The 26,105-nt window shown below is 39.9% G+C and overlaps 1 protein-coding gene across 1 annotated transcript in view; it reads right to left on the minus strand.

Annotated features, from left to right (window-relative positions):
- Positions 1-26,105, minus strand: part of LOC141797660 (syntaxin-1A-like) — a 70,251-nt gene that overhangs the window by 12,987 nt on the left and 31,159 nt on the right. Inside the window, exons 4-6 of the mRNA XM_074679257.1 lie at positions 8,947-9,021; positions 4,255-4,328; positions 3,799-3,907 (exon numbers count right to left, since the gene is read on the minus strand). Of these exons, the coding sequence (XP_074535358.1) occupies positions 3,799-3,907; positions 4,255-4,328; positions 8,947-9,021 (258 nt within the window). The remainder of the gene's footprint in view (positions 1-3,798; positions 3,908-4,254; positions 4,329-8,946; positions 9,022-26,105) is intronic.

Genomic DNA, 26,105 nt, shown 5'->3' on the forward strand with positions numbered 1-26,105 from the left:
AGTTATGAAGTCAGCCATGAGCCTTTCAATTGCCTGTTAGCTTTTGACGTTTGAAATTCTCAGTATTTTTTTACAAAGAGTTGATGTGATATGTTTCTGTGATAAAAGTTGAAATTCTATTCTGAAGCTGAAGTTATACTGATGTATGCTAACTGCTAGCATATCAATGCAGTTTCCCATATATGTTAGCATCAAGCTTGCGCTATTTTGTTATTTTGGTGAATAAAGTGATTTATACCATTTTGAATGTACTGAATATGAATCTCCTGACAGAGAGTAATGTACATTTCTTTATGAAGTCAGTTCTTCAGTAAAACCTCAAGCTGAAAATCCTGAATGAGAGTTTTCTTGGGAAACGTTGTCTAACTGCTAAGCTAAGATTGCTGCAGCAGACTAGTCGACCTAAGGCCCGGCAGCTCCGGCACAATGTAAAGAATTGATAAGGTAATTGTTAAGCACAAAGGCTAACGATATCGATGGATTGAAACATTTCTTATTGATTCTCAACAGGAACCGGTTTTCGATTCCCATCCCTACCAGAGAGAAACAAGTTTTATTGTTTGCAAAGCCCTCAACCCTCAGCAGAGTAACTCTTCATAGAACAATTTGCCTTGTGGAGTTTGAGATCCTGACTAGTACTGGTAAAATAACTGTGCTCAGACTGCTGCACAGCTGGTCGTTTTAAGGTACAGCCCGACTGGCTGCTTTTCAATCAAACAAAAACTCTGCAAGTTTTTCCAACCTCAAAGTGTGCCACCATTTTCCTTTAAATGCATGAACGTGACATTATGAAGGTGAAAAGCTGTATAAAAGTAGACACGGCCTCTCTGCTCTGCATCACTTCATATCATAGCATACTTAGTGCATTGAAGCGGCTGCTTCAAATACACACTGGATGAGGGCTGTATTTTCAATTGCATCGGGTTGCATGCAGCTGGTGATGACAGCAGCTGCACTGCACTGAGAGCACTTGTTCTAGACAAAGCTTTGGCTAAATTAAGGGAAAATGCAGAAACAACAACAACAACAATAAACAAATGCCTATTCAAATTTGTTTTTTCAACTATTTAATAACAGCAATTATTGGATGCCAAATATGAAGGGTTTGTAATTTAACTCCTCACCTTGCTGCAGTCATGTAGAGATATAGAGACATCTCCATTTGCTGTGGTGGTTCAACAGCAGAAGATGTATAAATCTGATCTGATTATGGATGTTGATAATGTAACTGTCCTTTGTGCAAAGGAGGAGGCATGGTTCATTTGACGGTTTCGTGTTTACAGTTTGTTACAGTGCTGCTTCCTGTTGCTTTTATCAGGAACAAGGAGTACCAGCAGAGGAAATATCGATACTCAGTCTGACGGACCAGACGAGGTTCCCCTCTGTGGGTGACACTCTCTTATTGATCTGTACACAAACAAGTCAAAGTGGTTTGCACAACAGAAACACACTTCACTGCATGTGTAAATGATTTAGAATGTGTTGGATCAAAATATAAAACTAAATTTTATTTGAGACTAAAATGTAACAGTTTTTTCTCTGTCTTGTTCTGATAATTTTGTCCCTTTGTAGCACCATTCCTCCATCTCTGTGCTCTCCCTGCACGTCTAATCCCCTCCTTGGTGACAGGTGATGTCAGGTGAGGCCTCCTGTGACTTCTCCTGCTGACAAAATCAAATGCAAATGGATCTGGTAGAGCTCATGGAAAAAGTGAGTCAGATTTGTGTGTGTTTGTGTGTGTGTGTGTGTTTGTGTGGTGCTCCATTAAGACAGTTTGTCCTTTGATGGGCCTCAGGAAGTGTTTCATGTTGACACTACTGTTCCTTTGACTGGTCCACATGTAGCGTGGAATGGGAGGTGCTCGCACATCCAGACAGATGGCCAGGAGAAAGAATGCTGCTGAGTGCCCTGCAAAATTACTGCCCCTGCTCTCCTCTGCTATTAAATGAGTCATAGTGAACTTCTCTGTTTGCATGCATGTGTGTGTGTGCGCGTGTGTGTGCGTGTGTGTGTGTGTGTGTCTTAGTGTCACAGTGAGTGTGAGGGGCAGCTGGCACAGTGCAGCCTGCCTGGATGCCACTGCAGATGCTGTGTCAGTGTCAGGTCCAGGAGCCCGGGGCCTGCAGATAAAACCTGTCAAATCACATTACGCATTGTGTGATACAAGAGGGGGGATCAGATCAGAGCTGCAGCGGGCTGGCATGTTCATGAATATGGGTGTGGGTGTTGGTGTTGGTGATGTATGTGTTTTGGATAGTGTGAGGGTGGTTGTTTTGGTACTCTACACTAGACAAATGCAAAATGAAAATATGGATGAGATAAACTGAATTTTCTCTGCGAACAAAACAAACGAAGGACTCTGTTTTCAGTACTCATTCTGTGCTCAGTGCCTTGGATGATTGGCTTAAATAATGATGACTGGATGTGCTCCAGGTTTAGTGTTTTGCTATCTGTAATTTATGAGAGTTTGTTCAGAGGGTGTTTAGCATTTTATTTCAGCTTAAAACAGCCATGTTTGTGCATCTATTAGGCTTTGGGCAGAGTCAGTGTTACACAGCTTGAAGCTGGAATCACTGACCACATTGGTCCTAATAGAATACAACCCTTATTATAAGACAACCTTTGATTTTCTTTTAAAAGACCAAATCCTCTTATCATAGAGAAATCAATTCCATTTGAAAATAAGGATTATAGAAAATCTCTACTGATTCACATATGGTATAAATACAATGTGATATCATTGGCACTTTTTAAGGTAAATGTTTTATTTTCCAGCATCTTTTAGATTAACTCCTTAACCCCCACCCACCAAAAAAACTTGTTAATGCCAAAAAAGCCTGTAAAAGGAATACCCAGATTAAATAAGATGCTGTTCTTGAACCCTTTGAAATACATACCAAAACTTGGTCTCTCTGAAAAGTTAACACTCTTAAATTTTAACCTCCATAGAATGACAGTTGGTCAAATGAGAAGTCAATCAAATTGAAAACAATGTGGAAACTGTGAAACCGTTGTATTCAGATCTGGAACACAACAGGTGAAGGTTTTAGGTTGAGTTACAGTTTAATCATGGGATAAATGAAGCACCTATAATATAAGTATAACCAGCAGTATCATGTCCTCTCGAGAGGAGCAGAGCTACCTTGGTGTTTGAGGCCCACCCCTTCAAAATTTCATGAACCATTTAGGAGATATTTATGCAATGGCCCCATCATTTCAGCAAGTCTGGTGAAGATCTTGTGCTATTTTTAGAATGAACCCTTTTGAAAAATTTACAAACAGAATCAGGGGTTTCTACGACATGAATATGTAGCGCTTTAAAATTTTCACACATTTAATATGGACATCCAAGATTATTACTTTATATCAATGTTTGAAATACAAGGAAGCATCAAGCCCCCTCTTTGAATGAAAATATAGCCCAACTTGTGTGTTCCACTTGACAATCACTGTATCTCTCCATCTTTAATCCCCTTAGCCCTGTAGTTGTGAGTGATGAGCATAAAGATCAGCTGTAGGGCTTTCTCTAACCTTTTGTGACAAAGTGGTAATGTGGCTTAACACAGTTCACACTAACACAAAAACAAGCATACTGCAGATCTTTCCTGCCACTGTTCTCAGTCTGTGACTATGGGACCTCTCTCAGCACTTTCTCAACTCGTTTTTTCCTCCATGAAAAAATAAAATAGAGTGGACACAAAGGAATGTTTTGTTTCACAACATGTAATTTAAGCTTACTTTATCTCCATAAGAGAAAGTGATGTGAGGCAGACAGGGTTTATTCTCCTGTGTACTCACTGATCTCCAGCTGTCTCTGAATGCGTCCCTTGCAGCGCTCCCTGTAGTCTGACTGGGTGGTGTTGTATTCTGACATCACCTCGACAAACTTACGGGACAGTGTGGAGTGCTGAAAAAACACAGAGGAACAAACATTTCAACGGCAGCAGCAGCAGCAGACACAGACTTAATTCAAATGATAAACAGCCTGGTCCAGACAGTCAATGTAGCTGTGTCCTTATTTTACACTTCACACTGATTCTGAGCCTGTTATGAATGTGCAGTATGTTGAAATTATTGTGCATTGCATGCTTTGCTTGCTGTGGATGATTGCCTCTCATGCTCTGCACAGAGGACATAAAAGAGTTCATCTATGCTGCAAAAAAAAAAAAAAAAAAAAAACGTATTATGATGAATTTTCAGACATCCTCAGGCTGGATGTCTCTTTACTCTGCTTTTTTCTCTCCTGAGCTGTACCTGTGTTTTGCGTATCCTCAGGTCAGCTGATGACCTGTTCTGGCCTTCTTCATGCTCAATAGTTTGCTGGATACCTGAAAGAGACACAAAAATGTACAAGCGGTTACAGCACCTCTTAAGTTTGAACCTAAGGGCAACTTGACACAAGGTTAGGAGATTCATAAAAACAGATATGGTTTATTCATGAAGGTGGCAGGAAACTTCTAGGGATTTGATTAATCTTTAAAAACAATTGAGAGTGTTTAAACCAAATTTTACAGCAACAAGCTGCAAGAAACAATAGAGCATCTATCATCAACTGGACCAAATAAAACAGCAATTCAGCTGTTACTCATCCCGAAGTGGTCCTTTTACCAAGACTGATCCTTTTACTCTTATATTCTCTGAGTTTGTGTATTAGTCGGCTTAAAATCCACATTGATTTTGATAAGTCCTGAAAACAGTGGACTGCTCCTTCTTGTTGAGGAGTGAGTATTTTCCCCCAAAAGAGGAAGTTGAAGTTTCTCAGGGTCTTGTTTACGAGTGAAGAGTGAAGGTTAGATGGATTGTGAGGTTTATAGGTGGATTGGTGCTACAGATGCAGTAATACAGGCGTTGGTGAAGAGGGAGTAGAGTCTTAAGGCATAACTTAATACTAACGAGTTGATCTATGTTCCTAGCCACACCTATGGTCACAAGCTTTGGTAGCCAACATGCAGACCCAGAGCTCGGGAATAATGGGATGCTAAGGGCTCCCCCAGAAGGTACATGAAAACACTGCTGGGAGAGGGATGTCTGGTTCAGGAGGGATGACCTATGACCTGATCTTTATGAAATGAAAATGGATGGAATTCATATTTCAGCTCTTGCATAAAGTTCATATTGTCTGTACAGCACGTTGTTCATTGATGTCTTTTGTGTACAAGCTACTCTAAACTGTTTGCCCATGGAGAGGTTGTTGAAGTTGTTTAATGACAGTAATGTAGTTGATTTACATTATTTTGTAGACATAGTTTTGCTAACCGTAGACTGTATTGGGCAAGCTTGTGATCTTAAAGGGATAGTTTGGATTTTTTGACATGACCCTGTCTGGCATCCTCATCTATAGTTATGTACATCAGCGCTGTCTTACCCCTATCAGCGTCCTGTGACCCAAGGTCTGGTGCGGTTTTGGTCCAGACGAAAGTAGTCCAGCAACATGGCTGGGATCATGAAAAAAAAGCGTTTTTCCTCTCAAAACAAATGGTGTTCAAAAGAGTGATAAATTTGCATCACAAAACTGCAAACCGGAAAAAAGTCAGACTCTGTTATTGATTGGCACTACTTTCTGGTGCGTATCACTGCACCGCATGGTGCATCCAGCTGACCGGCGCGCGTTGTCACTGTCACTACAACTTAAAAAAGTTAATGATAACATATATACTGATGATGAAATTCGTCAGATGGAGTTAAAACGGGTAGAGAGAGAGACAATCACAGTCATGTCGCTCCTGGAGCCACAGCTGGAGCCGTGAAAGAGAGAGTGACAGACAAATGGTGGTGCACTCGTCAGAAGTATGAAGTCATGCCGAAAGAGGTGGAGTGCTACTGCTTTTTTCATGTACCTAGATATGTGAAAAAAGGTCTGTAAGACACTCTCATTCAGTAGTGCAGGGAAGTCATTATTGTTTGTGATGCAGACAGAAGCTGCAACGCTGGCCTCCTCATCAATTGAAAGGTCTTGCATCTGTGGCATGATGAGGTTCCATTCGTAGCAGCAGTAGCACTCTACCTCTGTCGACATGATCGACAAGTGCACCACCATTTGTCTGTCACCCTCTCTTTCATGGCTCCAGCTGTGGCTCCAGGAGCGACATGACTGTGCCTCATCTCTCTCCACCGGTTTTAACTCCATCTGACGAATTTTAGCATCAGTATATTCGGGTTCATAAAGAAATCCCCTTGGCTCTGTGCTAAATGTAATGTCATCTTCATCAGTGTCATAGTCAGACATGTTATCATTAACTTTTTTAAGTTGTTAAGACGGTGCCAACGCGTGCCGGGCAGCTGGATGCACCGCGCGGCGCAGTGATACGCACCAGAAAGTAGTGCCAATCGATAACAGAGTCTGACTTTTTCCCAGTTTGCAGTTTTGTGATGCAAATTTATCACTCTTTTGAACACAATTTGTTTTGAGAGGAAAAGCGCTTTATTTTCGTGACCCCAGCCATGTTGCCGGGCTACTTTCGTCTGGACCAAAACCGCACCAGATCTCGGGTCACAGGACGCTGACAGGGGTAAGACAGTGCTGATGTACACAACTGTAGATGAGGATGCCATACAGGTTCATGTCAAAAAATCCAAACTATCCCTTTAATATCCTCTGAACTGCTGAGTTAGAAAAAAATTCACACCCCTACAGTGTGTGCCGGTAGAAGAATTAGCGACTTAGACAGAAGACGTTTTTTTGAACACATTAATTTCTGCTTTTTTTGGCTTGGTGTGTATGTGACTTCCCGTACTTCAGGAGCCAGCCTCAAGCGGGCCCTGTAGAAACAGCAGATTTCAGAACTTCTGCATTGTCTGCTCCCACTTCTCACAAAACTATGTTAACAATGAGTCTGTAGAACACAAACATTAATTAATCACATATCAAACCAATCACTCAGACATAAAGTAAACCTTTATGAGCGAGTGGTGAGGCCTGGATAAAAGGAATGTCATTGTAAAAAAAAAGGATTTGAATGACTATGCTCTTTTTTTTCTTCAGATAAGTTATTTTTCATGTTCCCTACTTTTTCAAATGAGCATAACACTCTTTGCTCATATATTAGACTCTGCTTCATGCTCACTCAGCCATTCCTCAGGATGTATTAAGAGAAAGCTGCTGCTGAGCTTAATGACACAAATTAAAGGGGCTGTCATAGTGAGACCATGTGAGGTACTTAATCAATTACTGAATTTAACAGGGATGCAAAAGCCTGCTCATTTACATCCTTAGTTTTCTGTCACTTATCTTGTGATGAGAAAGTTGCACCAGCTTCTGCAGGTTGAGGGATATTTTGAGGAATATCCACCAAAACACAGTTCAGGACAAGGAGTTTAGGACTTTGGTCACTTACCACACTTGCACTGAATTTGGTATTTTTTAAAGAAGAACTCCACTCAGTGTTCACTTCAACTTATTGATCCATCATGACTAAACCAGGCACCAGGCCACTTTCTTGCTCTCAGCACAACAGTCCCTTGCTAACAACTTGCAAAATTAGTCAGTCACGACCAAATGTGTCCCTGCAAAGTAACAGCCCAAACTCTTTTAATGGCTTTTCGAAGAGTGTCAGGAAAATTACAATTGTTTTAATTTACTTTAATGTGTTTGTAATAGCCGTAATTTGGAGATAATGTGAAGTGGGATTCATGCTAGCAGTGTGCTGCTGAAACCTTTGATGAAATCATTAAATCCACTCAGTGAGTCTTCACAGTCTCAGTCTGCTCTCATCTCTCTCCATGTGTGCTTAAAGCTCACAGAGACTCACGTAAAGACAGTTACTACAGGGCAGTGCTTGTAATACTGAAGCCCAGGGCTCAGACTCAAGTCCAATTTGAGTACAGATATGTAGGACTTATGACTCCTACTTGGGTGCTGATGACTTGGATGTAGACTTGGACTTAGCTCTAGATGCATTAGGACTTGGAGATGGACTCAAAGGACTTGGGCTTATCTATCAGTGAATTCTTTCTGAATTTTAATTCATTATTTCTGATTTCATTATTCCCTGAAAACAGTTTATTCTGAGCTAAATCTTGGCTATTTCCATCATAATATATCATATACTAAAAGTTGGATGCTTAAAGTTTCACCTGGTGAGTATCTTTGGGCTTAAGTACTGAGGACCAGACCTGAACTTTAACTCAGGTGAAGAGGGCTCAACTCTGATTTTGTTTGGTGACTCATACTCAAACACTGAGGACTTGAGACTCGAATCGAGCTATGGTGACTTGGCTACAACACCGCTGTGGAATCTTTCTAACACACTAGTTGACATTTAAACACTTTGCTGTTCTGTTTAAGGTTCTCAATCGCGGGTATAAACACCTGTGAACATCTGAAGACTACATGACAACTTCTCCTTATTGGGTTCAATGACAAATCAGAAGTGACTTATAAAAGATTATAACTCTCACAAAAACAAACACAGATTTGATTAGGCAAAGGTGCACAACAAGTAAGAGCCCTGCATACACTGTTTTACATCTCTCTCTTCACTCTCTTCTCCAGGTAGAGTACCCGGGTTGTCACATGGTTCAAAAGAGACACAGCAGGACATTATGGACAAGGATGTGTTCATCCTACTGTAACTGGTTTACGGAGCTGTAGCTGGTAATTACTTTCAGTATTGACAAACCTGACATTTACTGTTTTCATTAATCAATATGTTCCTTAGCCTGTTGAATGCCACATAACGGCGACAAATGTGCCACTTGGTTTCCTCAATCCAGTTAGCCTTCTGTGTCCAAGAAAGCAACTTAATCATTTAATAGTAAGAGAAAGATGCTTTACTGAAAGTAGATGCAGGGAAATTATATTTTTAATGATAGAAGGTGATTAGATTGAATCATTTAAGATTAACTCTTTAGTCAATGTCTGAAATATTGTTTCCGGTAAGGTTTTTTAGTATTCAATGAGTTTGATTGATGAGTGATAGTGAGGGAAATCAGAAGAAATGTACTCACTCTTTAATTTGGAGCGTACTTTGTTGGCCAACTTCTTGATGTCTGCCATCAGATCCTCCAGTTCAGCCTTCGTTTCTGAGAGAAGAGAGGGAGAGAGGAAAACATGAGCAGCAGACCTCTGAAAGTGGAATGTGAATTTTCTTTCATCCACTCACACAAACCTAAGTGCCAGCCAGTCTTGGAGAGACAAAATCACACTCTTAAATTCAGAACCTGTGCAAGAACATACTGCATCATTCAGCAGCACACCTCATCCTTCTTTATGTCTTTAGAGTACCAGCATGCTCCATGTCTCTCTGTCCTCCACATTCTGTTTTCCATGGACAGATTCAAACCCCGACAAATGCAGTTTATGGAGATGTTATTGATATGAATGTCCAGATATAATATTTCTTTATATGAACCTGAATATGCTAAGTGATGGATACGGGAAGTGTAAAGAGGAGGAGGCTCAGTGGAGGAGGCGTATGAATGGAAAAAGCTTAGATACGCAAAGTTGTCAGCAGAAACTGGCCAGCAAAAGATGGAAAGCTGGTTTTGTCCAGTAGAAGCAGGATGTAGAGGGTTTGTAGCACAATAACTGGGAGAGTTGGGAGTGCATGGACAGAGTTTGCAGAATATGGCAAAGGAAATGGGAAATGTTAGATAAAGAAGTAGAAATACGGAAATGCTATATGCTCCTGTCAGTGCAGTAAATGAAAAAGTGAAAAGCAGCTACGACATTACATGAATTCTGGTGGAGATGATGATACTTGTTGTGGCAGCGACCCTCTCCAAGGCCTTCATTAGTCTATTTATTTCCAACCTTTATGCACGTATAGACACAGTTATGTCATCATTGCAGTCTTCAAACGCAGATGCAGCTCTGTTGAATAAATCAAGTAACTGTCACATCATGCTGTCATGTTACTCATGATTAACTGAAGAATATACTGTTTTCATTTTTCAAGTTCTCAAGAATAAAACATAAATTCCCTACCATAGTGTCATTTTGATTTTAAACCATCTCAGTCATTATTTTCATCACCTTATAAACAAGTTATGAATTATACAGGCTACTTCATCCATTGTCACATTTTATTAAAGCTACAGTGAGGAACTTCTAGTTTTGGTGAGCAAAGCAGAGCCTCACATTTCTTAGCTTTTTTGTCTTTGTGCATGTGTAAGGAGTTATGCTAAGGTTACCCTGTTTATACTAGAATCCCTGCTTGAAGCAAGACAATGTTAAACCAAATTTGGGGCTTAAATTTACCATCTTTGGTGATCAGAGGTCGTGACCTGATTCAGAGCTTGATGATATGTCCAAATAATCCTTAAAGTGTGGCTCTCGATCACATCAGATCCCCTCCAGTCAGGAATCCTAAATATTAGTCGTTTAAAATTTATGATTTCAGATTGGACTGTCTGACAGAATATCCATGAAAATCAATGAGAGAAGAGCAGACTGAGACAACAGCTCTCAAGCATGGCAGTGAACTGTAGCCAAAAACAAGTTGAAAATTTAAAGGGGACATATCATGCTTGTTTCTCCTTTTCACTATGCCAGACTAGGATGCCTGTAAAGCATTTATGCCCTCAGAACAAGTCATTTAGTTCCTTCATTGCCCCACAATAGCATTCTCAATATCCTCAGTTTAGGCCATTCTGAAGATCTCGTTGAAACGCTCCGTTTCGAGAATGACCTCCAGTAACCCCGCAACGTCACAGCCCTTTGTGCTCTGATTGGTCAGTTCTATCAGAGGGGCGGAGGGGGTAGAGCCAGGGGGCAGGTTTTGCAGCATGGCAGTATTTACAAAATCCCCACATTGAATGGAGTAGACCGAGCAAGTTTGCTGTTTGCCAAAACTTCACCGTAAGGCATTGATAGCAGTAATAAAATGGCAGAGTGTAGGATACGTCCTTTTGTATTGGACCCCGAGTCAGACCCGAATGGTTCTGCAGCTCAGGAGGAAGAAAATCCACCTCGACACAGATCATCTCAGGACGCTTCAGTGTGGTGAGTCAAACCGGTACTGTAACATGTATAGTTTATTCATTTATACTCGGCTCTTGGTGGGTGTATCCCTTGGTGGTGGTTGTGTGACAAACTGACTTCACAGAGGAGGAGCTGCTTTATCAGATTACTCCACTAAAAAAAAAGGATCCTTGTGTCGTCACGACGGTCGAAATCTTAAAGCCGAATTTCAATGACCTATTTTCAGAGGCATCAAATCTCGTTCTAGGATATCAGAAAAAATACAATATTTCATTTTTGAAAATTCAGGGGGTGTAAGGTCTTGTTTTCAGCTTCATTATATTATATGTAAGTATTAAATGACGGATCAGCATGATATGTCCCCTTTACAGAGGAGACTTGTAGCAAGATTTATTGTTTTTTTGTTGCTGCATGATCGCGTTAATTACCTGTGTTTGTTTTTTTGCTTCTAAAGTCAAAGAATCTGTGAGATCTCCTGTCAAAGGAAACATTGCCCCCAAACACTAAGTGTGTGGTAAAGCTGTCTTCTGAAGTTGTTCAGTGTGTGTTCAAAGAATCTCTGTGTTGAAAATTGACCTGAACTGTCCTTGTCTTATGCGGTCTCCTTAAAATTTAAGATTAGTGAAGATCTAAAAGTCGTCCTGCACACAAAAAGTCATAGTTCTTAAACCGTACAACATTAAAGTGCTTACAAATTTTAAAGAAGAGATTAAAGTGTTTCTCCATCTGAGTCCACGTGTAGAACGGAAGCAAAATGGGGAAAAGGGACTAAACTGAGCATCTTTCACATGTACTCTTTCACACCTTTTACCCTGAAGTATTAAGTGCCATTTTTAGCACATTGCAAAGACGTGTTGAAGTCATTTATCATCTTAATGCCATAAGAGACCCTAATCTTCATAAGTTAACAAGCCTGGGGAAGCCAGCAGACATTTAAAAATTGTCATTTAGGGTTGCTGAAGTCAACCTACTCAATCAAAGCAAAGCACAGCACAGCGCCTGCAGTACTTCTCTTGTAATGAGTTTGTTTCTGCATGTGACCTGCTTCTACAAAACTGCATAAATCACACAGATGAATAAGAGATGAGGGGCAGCTTTACTGAACTCATACCACTGCAAACATCTGCATCCAATAACACACAGGAGCTTGAATGAAAATCTGATTACACGGTATGAGGGAAGCTTCAATCACAGGGAGATATTTAATTAAGAAAACACAATATTTTCTTTGTTATCTTTGTGAAAAAAAAGCTTAAAAATCACAAGGTTATCATATTTTATTTTTTGTAAACCCTCTAAATCGACAGCATTTCAACACACTTTTTCACAGTTTGAGACATTGCACTACACCCAAAATGGAAGGCTCATTTTTACAGAAAGTCATCATGTTCAGATTAAATAATATATGCTGTATGAATCTTAATGAGCAGCTTACATCAGACTCTAGCTGGAATTGATGCTCTGACCATTTTTAACTATTGCGGCCCACTGGAGATACAGAACTTATTACAGATAGAGCAGTTAAATCCTACAAGCATCTAATCAGCTTAACAGATGTATTTCCATATCATCAAATATCAGCCTGTGGTGCATAAAGCTCAGTGGCACAGAGTAGGAAACATGCCCGCAGGGTACTGACTAAAAACTTTAGATCGCATTGAAGAAACAACATTAACTGAAATTTGTTTTTCAAAGACAGGTCAATTTGAGTGAGAAATTGCAAAAGAATGGTTGTAATTTTCTAATGAAAACAGCTGTAGAAGGACAGCGTGAAATGAGGTGAGAGAAAGGAAAGATGAGTCACAAAAAAGCCTGACCCAAATGGAACCTGGAAAATTGTAAAAACATGTTCAGAATCTTAAATCCAAGGGCCTGTGTGGTCCACAGGCAGGTTTAAAAAGTTCTAAAAAAGTTTTTTGACCATTAGAATGATTTTTACTAGTTCCTTTTTTGTTTTGTTTTTTCCCGTGTACATAGAGCAATCACTGCTGCTGTTAGTTTCACTCAATTCTGGAAACCTATGGTTGCTGCATCCATTCAGAAGAATGGCACAATCCAGCAGAGTGAGAAAAAGACTGATATAAACTAATAAAAGCATTTCAGTAGGGAACACTGTCATTAAAAAAAAGCAAAAAAATCTGCTTGCTTTGGTGTGATATTTTCATTCTGTAGGCTCCCTGCCCTTCCACATGCTTGCGTGGCATGCCAAAACCCAAGGTGGGGAGAGCACACCTCGCCTCTCTTTCATGTGAATGCATAAAAAGCCAAGGCAGGGAGAGCAGCAGAAAAGACCCACTGGGATATAGACTAAAGCATGCATCAGGAGAAAAAATGAACCCTAACGGAGCTCAAGGAACTGAACATTGCTTAATTAATGGGGAAAAAAAAAAAACGAAACAGTGATCTGTTTAAACTTGATCAGGATGCATGCAGCTTTGCTTGTCAAGAAAAGACACGGCGCCATCTATTGTAGTAGAGTGAGAAGTTCTTGGCTAGAAGTCCACTTCTCTTTTTTTGGGTGTAAACACAGATGAGATCAGATCCCCTGCTGCGACTTTATGAATGAGGTACGACCTTAGTCGGACTGCTGCGTGCATGCAAGAATATTTAATGTGTTGTTAGGAAAACTAGCAAATTAATTAGCAAATGAAGTCAATTAATTGCTAACTTTCATGCCTTCATTTCTCATGGAATAAGGTTGCTGCTTTGTGGGAAGAGATGCAGTTTAGGTGTGGTTATGTCCTGAATTTTGCACTTAGCACTATGACCATGAATGTCAGAGTATTGCATACACAGAGTGTTTTGTCTCACCTGGAAAACAAAGCTGATGGCAAACACAGGTATGAAAGAACGCTACACTGACAAGAGGTTAACAGAAATGCAAAGACGGAGCTTCAGTGGGACATTTGCAAATACGTGAAACATGAAATGTCCTGGTGATGGAAAAACGATCATTTTTTCGCAATCAATTCTAAAACAAACACTTGCACCCTTGCTTCATTTTGGTGCAAATTTGAATAATACTGTCACTGATATCAGTGCTGGCGGCAGAATGTGCAGCACACAGCGAATCTGTCAGGGTCACAGAGGAGGTGGGTTGAGACCTTCAGGGCAGTTAAATGAAGATGTGTGTGACTTTGTGCATGAGCAGATTCCTCAGGAATGCTAGCTGCAGATCACAGATTGGATTTTTAAACTGACTCGAGTCTAAATGAGAGTTAATTACAGGACACTGATTGAATCAATGGATTTTCTTCTACAACTCTGTTTTCTGTGTTGATCTCCATATTGACTTGCGAATGTGTTTGCACAACATCAGAATCACCCAGAGGTGTAACATTATGAAAAAGTGTCTCTCATTTCTGGGTAACCATAGCAACCTCTGGTAACCTGCTCTGTGAGGTCAGCCGCACCAGCATCTTCGAGATAATGACATAAAAACTGAGCTTTGTTTTCAGCTGTGCACACTGTGTGAATGCGTGTGTGTGTGTGTGTGTGTGTGTGTGTGTGTGTGTGTGTGTGTGTGTGTGTGTGTGTGTGTGTGTGTGTGTTAAGGAATTAGATTACATTTCCCCCCTCATGGGTGCCAAACAGAGGGAGACAACCTGCTCCATCAAGTGTCCATTCAGCCTCATTATTGGCTAGCTGAAAAGAGGACGAGTGAGCGCACTGATGAGTAAGTGGAGGGAAAAGTGAGAGGGAAGCAAATTAGAGGGCAAAACTGAGGAGTCAATTGAGCCATGGCTTTACACCCCATCCCTCTCTCCCAAATGCTCTTGTATAGGATCTTCAGGTCACGCTTGTTGCCATCATTAAGACTGTGTTGCTATGGCAATGTGTGGAGTCGGCCCTCTAGGCGGCTTCACATTGTTTTAAAGTGGCAGAGGGGAGAGAGGAAGAGAGATGCTGTAAAGGGAGAGAAATGAGGACAAATGCTGAAGATGGAAGAAGACATTAGTATTAAGAATATTTAATAAAATATAAAAAATGTTTTTTTTCACAACATTTTTTAGGGCTAAAGAGAAAATTTTCTGATTTAAGTGGAAGACATAGCCCCATCTGCAGAGAACTGTAGCCTTGCTTCCATGCTGTTCCTCCAAAGAGTTTTGTATTAAAGTGGCCAAACTGGCCTGCTACAATAGAGTGTTTGCACTGATGTCACGATTTTGGGTAGTTACCCTGATGAGCGGCTGCATTGGAGGTACACCAACGTTAAAGGTCCCATATTAAGAAATCACTTTATTAAGTCTTTTAGTTTGGCTTTCCTCCCAGCCCACAAAATGTAATATTTAAAACCTGTACTTAGTAGTGATTTTGAACGTAAAATCCTGACCTAAAACGAGCTGTTTGGATTTTGGGGATTTGCCGGTGATAGCAATTCCCTTTTTTGACCAATCAGGAGCAAGTCTGACCTGATTGGTCCACCGGAGCAGATACCCCCGAACCCCCTCCCCGCCCACTCCCCTCCCTGCCGCTGGAGAGAAAACTAGAAGAATGCTGAAGTTGAAGAACCATCACTGCTTTGTTTTTGGCTGTAAACAGCCACATAGTTCCTTGCACAAGCTTCCCATCTTGGAAGAAGACAAGACAAAGTGGCTAGAGTTCATTTATCAAGGAAATGTGCCAGCTTCACTCAGTAAAACTGTGCATGTGTATGCTAGTCACTTCACCGCCGGCTGCTTCTCCAACTTTACAGCAGAGGCCTAGCGAATAGACTGGTCCTGAATCCAGGCGCATTACCAACCATCCGCCAACAAACCTCGGACCCTGGAAATGTGAGTATTTTAAATGCTGTGTGCTGTGGAGCAGATGTAAGAGCTTTTCCTCAGTGTCCCCGTGTCTCTGTGTTAGCTTCAGGATGCTAACTTTAGCTGCGGTTAGCCTGTTGTTTTAGCCTGTAATGTTACAGTAAACAAGCTTCGCTGTTTTCTAAACATTGTTCACTCTGAGTTCGTGGTGCCGCTCTCAGTGACGCGGGAGAGCGGGGCGGTATCAGCGGTGGCTCATTTACATATGAAGGTCATGCCCACTAAATCAGACCATTCTGAACAGAGGGGCTATGAGAGCCTGGAAACAATGCTGCTGTGCTTGATTTATTGGCTTTTTGGACCAAAACATGTTACTACCATTTCATGAAGACATCAATGATCCATATTAAACTGCAGAAAAGGAGCACAATATGGGACCTTTAATATTAAATAAATGGGGATAGAAGTGCGCGGTCACATATGATTTTAAGATGTCATATCCGCCAACAAGTGTGGAAAAATGCACAGAGCACAGTAAAACTCTTTGTGAAGACTCAGCCAGCAAGAAAAAGAAAGATACTTTGAAAAATTGCGCCTAGTAAGCGGGAGCGGCCCATACGAGGAGTTAGCATCCTTATCATCATCTACCCAAAGGTATGAAAACAAAGATTTTACTACTATAATTTTCATGGAAGAGGAAGTCTGCATAATAAATGATGTTCTTTTGGGAGAGGCTCACTATAAAAAAGCCCCCGAAAGACACCACTTATGTACTATGTATTGCAGTGAATTACCTTTTAATCAAAGTTATGCTCTATCATATTATACTTACTTTTACTAAAGTGTGATTTTAAGATGGACAGAGAACATGGCCTACCTGACAGGAAATGCTGTGAACAGACTTGAATGTCGAGATTAATGAGAGATTATTAAAATTGTTAGATTAGGGTGTCTTTATTGGCAGCAAAGCAATAGTATTTTTGAAATTTGTACTATTTCATTATTTTGAAGTCCTGTTTCACGTCATCTGACAGCCTTTTCAAACGCATCAGATCTAATTTCACTTGCACTTTACGAGCAGCCTTCATGTCTCCTGATCAGCGGGGTACCTACATCAATCACGAGCACTTTGAGCATATTATGGAGCATATTACGGAGATCTAATCAGAGATTAACATCCTGGAAGTCCTGGCCAATTCTTCACCATCATGAAGCTTCAATCCTTATCCAGATTTAGATCAACAGCAGAGATTTTTTTTTCAGTCATAGAAGAACATTATCCAGGTTTCTTTTTTATTATCTCACTTTCTGTTTTTCACACTGTTAAAAATATGTCAGTAGTGTATCGACACAATATGTGTCAGTGAGATGTTTGAGCACCATGACACCTTGTAACTAAGAGTCAACTGCTGCCACTCTGATCTCTAACGTGCAGCCATTTATCCTCCTCCAATCTCACGATGTGTCTCTGTCCCTCTCAGTTTGCTCTGTAAATGTATCACTATTCCTCTCTGTATGATCCCTCCATGTATTGATCATCTGGTCAACAGAATGTGAGCTCATCCCTCAAACATTGGTGATATTTATCTCACTGCTGGACTACAGTACAAACTCAGGTAATGACAAACTGAAAGCACAGATAACCATTAACTACTACTGAAGCGTTTATCGATGCATAGAATACCTGAAGTCCTTGTCAAAGACTTTTTTACTCTTTGATGACCCCTTTTTAGTAACTGGTATAATTAATGAAACCAAAAATCTCCTGCATCCCTATAAATGTATACATGCACCATGAAATTATCAAATTGTCTTTATGATTAAATTTTTTGTGCTACTGAGAAAAATTCTCAACATGCATAAAACATATACATAATAAAAGTCTTGGCATCATAATATGTCATGAATTGTATTTTATACTCACATAAATTTGCAACTTTGAGTAAAAGCAATACGAGCTGTTAAAGCAGGAGCAGATGTGGGTTTTGTATTTGATTAAATCTTATCTAACAACTCCTTCCTTCTCCCTGACAGCCTATCTCTTCCTGCAGCATCTTCGCAGACACTATAACAGCGATCTCTTGAGTTAACACAGCAGTGTTCGTGTCACTCTGAAACCTCTGCCTTCCTCCCAACACTTGACATTTCAATCTAGATCAGAGCACCAGCGTGTCTCACTGACCGCTGGTCCAGGAGTCGTGAGCACAGAGGGCAGTTACACTGATTTATCCGTGCATGAAGCATTTATCTCGCTAGCTTTGACCCCTGCTGTGCGTATAAATGTGTATGTGTGTGGCCTTGGCCTGAACTGTTCACGCTGAAATAGCCTTACTTTAAGAGCTACATTAGTTTTCACAAGAAAAAAGGTCTTTAATAGCTGTAATAATGACTCACTCGAAGAGTGTCGGAGAGAGGGAAGTATAATGAAAGACAGTAAAGGAGGATACAAACTGGTTGAGACAGAACAAGCTGGGGGAACTTACACAACACTTTCAAATTTTGGTTGAAAGTGGAGGAGCTGTGGTGAAGCAGCTCTCTGAGGGAGGCGGCACACTCAGCCAAAAACTAGACACTCGAAATAGTAACACTCCCAGGCAGCAATTAAAACAAGCATCTCCAGAGCTGCGAGTTTTACGAGTCAGCAAAAAAGGAGCTCTTTAAAAAGTGGAGGCTGAGGTGTCACAGGGAGCAAACAGTAAGTGGTTAGAAAAGCGGGCTGAAAGATGCTGTTAAATAAACTCTCCGGTATGGGTATAAAGGAGCAGATTCTCTGCCTCTAATTAAGTCAGAATGTTTCACTACACTCTGCAGTCAGCAAAACTCAAACCGAGGATTTTGTACCTTTTTTCGTAGATCCTCTGGAAGTGTTGAATTGAGGCAGCACTCATCATTTGTACCCATTAAATTTGAAAGTTTCTCACAACTTTTCACTTATGTTGAGTGAAACCAAAGTGAAATACTCTCCCATTAAAATCCTGACAAAGACAACAGAAACAGAAACTTTGTCGTTTTACTTTCATATTAAACGCTGAGTAATTTCTCTCTGCAGTCAGAAGTATGAAGATGAAACACATTTGAAGTCCCTCTCCCTGGTTTCAGTTAGCTTAGCATTGATTTTACATCCTCTCAGTAGTACAAAGAGCTTTACAAGGTCTTAGTGCGAGCTGTTTGTCTCAAATGGTTTTACTGCACAAACCAAGAAGCACCTTCAGTGCAACTGGGATCAATTTCTTATGATCCCAGGGCGCAGTGATTTCCTCCCAAAGGTACATAAATAAGACTAACTGGAGACTCGAACGCCGTCTGTAGGTCTCATTGTAACCAGCATGTTGTGACTCAAGTTACATGTTATGCATGATTCTAGTTTGAGTTATCACACTATAGGATAAAACGTTTGTACAGAAATCCTTAGGAAGTCACCCTAACCTGTTCTCTTTCAAAACCGATTAAATGAAATGTGTCTACCTGTGCTTTATTTCAGCTTCTTTGAAAGATTAACATCTTGTTGTTTGGAACTGTAATGAAAAGCCTTCATTACTGGTGACTGACAGATTCTGCCATGTAAATATTGCACACCTAGAAAGCACTTTAAATGTAAAATGTTAACCAGTAATAGCACTATTCTGGCACTTTGAACCAAGGTTATAATAGTTTTGGATTTGTCATTATAGTTTAGTTTTAGTTGGTTTTGACATTTTTTTTCCATTACAGTTTAGTTTTAATTAGTTTTAGAGCGGGCATTCTAGTTTTTATTTAGTTTTGATTTTTGCAACAAGGCTTAGTTTTAGTTTAGTTTCAGTTTATTTTTAGTTTGTCATACCTTATTAACCAGGTGCAGGATTCAAAAAGGTCAGAGTATATATTTTTTAATACTTTTTATTTTCCAGTCCAACATAGTGCTCACTGCTCATTTAATGCTGATACTGAACTGTTGGCTGCTACCTTCAACACAAAAAAATAATATAAACTTAAAATAAAAAAATATTTACATAAATTATATAAAAATAATGTTAACCTAAATTACATAAAATTAATATAAACTAAAACTATATAAAACAATATAATATGTGCTTAAATAATTAGAAACTTGGACTCTAACAAGAAAGACAGACTCAAAAACAATTAAAGTCAGACTCACATGCGATTAAACTATTACAGATGCTCTGATTCATTGCTCCACTACGTTTCGTCGCAGCACAGCGCACAGCCAGTCAGTGCAGTAAACAAGCACGTCCCAGTACGTTGCTATGATGATGCCGTATGGCACTGACAACTGCAGAAAACTGTCGTAAAATTGGTTTGGAAAATGTGTCGGGTTAGTTTAAATCCTAAAGGGTCTTAAATTGTCAGAAACTAAAACTAAGGGCATTTTCTCTACAATTTTTGTTAGTTTCAGTTAGTTTTGTGAACACAAGATACAGTTTTAGTTTACTTATCGTTTTTGTTTTCTTTTCTAGTTTTTATTAGTTTGTTAACTGCAATGTATTTTAAATTTTAGTTTTTAGTTTCGTTTTAGTTAACTATTATAACCTTGCTTTGCACTTCACATTAGCAAATTGTATACTTGCACATTTTATGTTTGACGTCATTATTAAGTGTCTGACTATCAGCAGTGTCTGTAAAGGTAGCCTATGACTGGCAGGTGGTTGTCTGGCAGAGCAGGCCATGTAAATAATAGGAATAGTATATATAAAAGGGTAAATGTTATGTCTGTGTATTATGTATAAAACTAGTCTTTGGAGGGGCACCTTCAAATGTATCAGTTCAGGGAAGACAATCGTCAGCACAGTATTTAAGGCGCCATTCCACATCTGTCTGTGTTGTTGATCAGAGCCTGGTCTGTTACCTGACATTGCTATTGCCTGTTGTTTGGGGTGTGAAATAAAACTTCTATTTCTGGTGCACCTGAGCCACTGTCTAGCCTCTCTGTCATCCATGATTACTGCATTCAGCCGCTAAAAGGGTCATGCCAACAGTACCGTGTACTACACGCTCCAGTGCAACACCTGACTGCTTGTTAAATTTTCAAAAAGTCCACTTTACATGTTTGACTAAAAAAAATAATAATATGTCTTGTTTCAGTCATGTACCAAATCCTTTGAATTGAAAATGCTTCTTATGCCATTAAAACATGATTCATTGCAATTAGTTAATAACACAACCTCCATTCAATTTGATATTTTAAAAAAAATGAGTTCCAACATTAGATCTAATATCTGCATCCAACGAAAAACCACCTTTCAATTAATATTAGTCTCATCAGAACTGGAATCAGAAATACTTTATTAATCCCTGAGGGGAAATTGCTTTCATGCTCTCATTGGTAAAAGCTGGATGCAAAGGCCATGAAGAAGAGTCAATGTTCATCGACTCTTGACATCATCCACCATCTCATCCATCAGCATCAGTAGAAGCTGCACTACACAAGACCAGAATCCAATTCTGAATAGCAAAACAAATACTGCAATTATTTCATGGACAGTGTGGCTTCAGTGAAGCGTCCAAATATAAAGTGCATCTGTGTCTCCTCCTGCATTAGTGGATCGAGCTCATGAGAAAACACAGGTTCAATACCCATTATGAGCATGTTTGCTGTTACCTAATGTATTATCATTACTGTACCTATAGTGCACACAGCCCACACAGACATACACATCCTAACAACAACCAAGCAAACAAGCATTAACGCTGTATACAGCAATACCCTGGTGGATACTCGCTCTGGCTACATTAAGGGGGGTGAAAACTGTGATGTGGCATGATGTGTAATACAGGGCAGAAGGTTATATCAGACACAGGCTGCATGTGTCAGAATGTGTGTAGTAATGTAGGCTGAAGCTAACCCAATGAGGAAAGGGGGTTCAGGGTTGGGAGGGTGGACAGGTGGGTGTCAGCTGGGGAGATGTGATGCGATTATGAAACCGATAAAGCGTGACAGAAACAGAAGGTTCAACAGCCTCACGATGTTACGCTGGGTTAGGAAAGACCTTTGCTGAAAGATACACACTGTGTGATTCCCTTTTACTCCTCCAGTTTCCTGTTGATCAGGAGAGAAAATACCACCACTTAAAGCCTCAGCACTCTTTATTTTAGTGACAGTCTTAATAACTTTTTGTTGGGGAGGGAGAGAGTAATCATTAGAGCATTTAGATGACACATCACTGTGAGGAAAAGACTTGTGCTTTAGGCGAGAAATGGTGTCAGTCTCATCTGGAAGGAAATAAAAAATAAAATGTTTGTCTTTTTTCATGTGATGCAAAGACTCAGAAAGACAAAGAAACACGTAGAATATCAGGAGGAAGAGGTGCAATTTTTTTTTTTAAGTGATGAAAGACCACGCTGGCCTTTTATGTGAGCGGCACTTTCAGTACAACAATGAATCATGGGAGATTTCACATTAAAATGTCATCGTGCAATTACTTTAGATGACGCACTCAGGTGTTTGCTGAGGCACAGAAATGTCAAACTAACCACAGCACTGAAAGAAACAGAAGGACACACAGACGCGTGCATCAAACAACACACATGCATAGTGTAGTTCCTTTGATGTAAGCATGCCACACACTCACAAAGCCTTTGATCATGCTTCAAAGGCAAGGTAATGTTTGACCTGACCCCATGGACATTCACTTATCTTAAGAAATATCTTATCATTATGATATTATTGCACAGACAATCATGACTTCAAGAAGATCCACATGGCCTTGTGATATTGATCCTTTGACTTTTGATGACGTGTATATTTCTGGTTTAAACTGAACACCTCTTCATCTATCTAATAATGAATCGCTGTAGAATTTCGTGGAGCATAATTTCAAACCATAAAATATGGGCACAGTGTCTGTGATGTCACACGTCTGTTTCTGATACTGAGTTTTGAGGCCTATTGTTGACAGAGGCCATACTGGAAATGCTGAAGTGAACTGAGCTTTGTTCCAGTTAGGATGAGGTAAAGATGGGGGCCTTTAGCCTGTTTGCGGAAAGCTACAGGGTGCCCGTCTGTCAGTCAAGACATGGCCTTATATTGGCAAAACTGGTAAGTTTAATAACTGCAAATAATGCCAATAGAGAAATAAGCTAATTAGACCAAAGCTGCTACTCACACCAAGCTGTAAACATGTTTATCTCTGCTGTAAATATGGGCTTTTTAAGGGCATTTTTGGCACTTGTGCATTGGCTCCATATCTTTATTTATGGACCAAGGCTTTCCGGTTGTTTTAAGACATGTAGCTTCTGGCATAATGTTTGGTTTAGCATGTTTACAGTAGCTTACTAACAGAAAACACAAAGCACAACAACCAATGAAGATAAGGTGAATTATTTTGTATGTATCAAAGTTTGTAGCTCTGTGAGCTAGCAAGGCTACAAGACTTTTCTGGTTTGTATGGGCTTCACAGTCTGAACGGTCTGAATGGACAGGCTACTGGACTATAGCCAACACTAGAACAACAAAACCTGTGGTCATCTGACTCATTTCTCACACACTTACACACACATCGATCTGCCCCTCTACCCACCCATCCAATCATAGGTGTGCTGTATTGTACAGATCACTGTCAAAACAGGGATAACAGACTCACAGCCTCACTGACACTCGCTAACAACCACTCACTCACTAACACTGCTGTCAATCTGACACATACACTGAAAAAACTCAGCAACGATGATAGCAGAGCTCTTCTTTGAATCTGTATGTCTTTAACTACACATGCTGAATCACTACCATGACAAAAAAAAAATTGTCTGTCTTTACGATATTAAACCAAATTGATGACCTAACACATGAAGTAACCAATCAACAGAGTAGCAGAATCTGTCAGTTTGAGTGGATTTGGCGCACTCTGCCATTCTAAAAGTCCCATTAGAGACACATAGGTTTGATGTCTCTTAAGGTCTTTATCTGAATAAGGTTGATCTAACTGAGTTCCTTTGAAGAGCAAGTTGAATCAAGTGAACCTCTATAGTAAAACAGTGGACTTCTGAATTTGGTTCATCTTAATCCAGGTTGAGCCTTTTGAAAAACAGGGCCAAGGATAAGGTGAATGACTGTAGAGAATTCAGCAAATGTATTCATCCAGTGTTGAGGATAGTTCTGTTTGATGAAAGAGCCTCTCTATCATAGTAATATCACTGAAATATTAAATACTGTAGGTTTGGTACAGAAAAAAGCTCCTTATGCTTATTTAAATGATATAATATTAAGGTAACACAGGAGCAGCCTGGATCAAGGTATTCAGGTAATTACAGTCCACATCAAAGGCCACAATGCAACAGAGAGAGAGTAAAGGACGTCTAGTGTCTTGGATGACCCTGACATTTGCATCAGCTGCTCACCGATGTGTATTTGTCAGGCAGTCACGCAGGCACGCACTGATCATTGATTTTACTCTCAAAGGAAACAACTTGTGAAAGAATTTACGTCTTAAATACAGCAGCACCTTCCCTCATCACTACTCCTCTCTGTGGGTCATCCACACATCTCAGCTTGTTAAAGGTCTCATCTGATGCTTGCTGCTGCGAGCAGATCAATGCTTTTTCAGGTAGGTGGAGGGTATTGAGGAGGTGTTACTTCAGCGAGTGATATCCCCTTGTGAGAGGTAAGGGCTGATCAATGCCCTGGTAAAATGACAGAGGTGTGAGGGAATGAAGGAGGGGGTAGGATGGATTGTGTTTTCCAGACTGAAACAGGACAAGAGGAAACAGAAAGGGGAAGAAGTCAAACTGAGAAATATTAAGATGTTGTTAACAACAGGCTCAAATGGTGAAAAAGGTGAAGAAAAATAAACAATACCAATGAAAGAGGACAACTCATCTCAAAGAACTTCTGTCAACAGGCTGGATTTTCTCTTTAGAAACATTGTCTTTTATTTGTATCAGTTTCTTTGAGGAAATCCAGTCTTTGTCAGGTGAAACCTGCCACTATTAACAGCCTTTTGTGCTGTTGTGCACAGGACGGCATATAAAGTGTGACTTTTGGCTTTATTCTCTTTCTTCTCTCCATTAGAAGCTACTCTGACTCACGTCTGAGTCACTGCAGTATTAAACTTTAAAGCTATCATTAAGCAGTGTGTGCGCTAAGAGGCCAGTTTTTGGCTCAGATGTGACTTCTCTTATTTGAACCTTTAAAGAAAAACATCTTAATTAGAAGACACAACACTTGTGTTACAATCGTTAATTACTTCCTGGGGGTGGTCACCCTAAAAACATCTAGATAACACAAATATACTTCATTAGTTTGAGAGGACACATTTATTGATCACAGCACATGAGCATTTGACAAGCAGCTGCACAACTTGAGCTTTCGATGAGGGTGTTGTCAAGTTAAACTAAAGTGTGAAGTGGTTGAAAATAGTGACCTCATGGTCGTTAAAAAAAAAAGTTTTATTTTTGAACAAATTTCCACTTGACCTTTCAGTTTTTTTAGTTTAACTTCTTGAAGAAAGTCCATCAGTATCAGTGTTTAGTTCAGCAGGGAGCTCTGGGTATTAAGTGCTACAGGCTGCAGCCACATTATCCATGAGTGTCCTTTTATTCAGAGAGGTCCTTAAATATTTTTGATACCAAGTCCTATACCTGACAGCTACATAGGCCCTAAAAGTTCAAGATTAAGTACATATTATTTTCTCACTTTTATAAGATTATGAATTGATTTCAGAGAGAAAACAAGATAGTGGTAAGAAAACAAAGGTCGTTTTCCATGATTGAGTGAAGTAAAGCCTATTTTAGTTTCTTTGTGCTTTTGTATAGGCTAAACTTACCTCAATCACGTGAGTAGTCTTTTGGATAGCTCTGTCAGCGATCAATCTACTGATTTGATTTTTACATCCCCAGAAAAGTATCTCTGTGTCTTGGGAAAATGAACCCTGCTTTCTGAAAATATTGAGAGAAATAAACTGAGATCTCAAGGAAGCAACTGAAACGATCTCAGCTCAAGAAAACTAAAAACTTTTAAAGTGTTTAATCATGACATTTAAGGGCTTCCGTAGATGGCAGTACCTCTCAAGCACCATGAATTTGGGCTTTCACTCATGTTTCTGCCAGAACAGGTAAGTTAAGATCTTTCCTTTTCGCCAGTTAGCGCAGACATTTCTGTCTTCTCTTCTTTGGTCTGTTGAGTTTTTTTCTCTGATTGAGTTCCTGTTCTCTGATTCATAAAGGGGATCTTTGTGTTCACAATCAATAGCAGATCATCACCATAGTCAAAATAACCCATGTAGCTTCTCTAAATATAACTGAGTTAGAACTTCTTAAAGTTAGCTTAAATTTATCAATAAAATTAACCCTGTTAGCCTTAGCCTAGCTTTTGCATGACTAAGATTCAGGCTTTGGGCTTCATCACAACTGTGTCTACACCCCAGGGAGTTCCATTCAAAGAAGAAAATCACAGACTCACACACACACACACACACACACACACACACACACACACACACACA

This window comes from Halichoeres trimaculatus, unplaced genomic scaffold (assembly GCF_033239565.1).
Source record: "Halichoeres trimaculatus isolate MK-OKI-2021-1 unplaced genomic scaffold, fHalTri1.1 fHalTri1_scaffold_9, whole genome shotgun sequence".
NCBI classification, from domain to species: domain Eukaryota; kingdom Metazoa; phylum Chordata; class Actinopteri; order Labriformes; family Labridae; genus Halichoeres; species Halichoeres trimaculatus.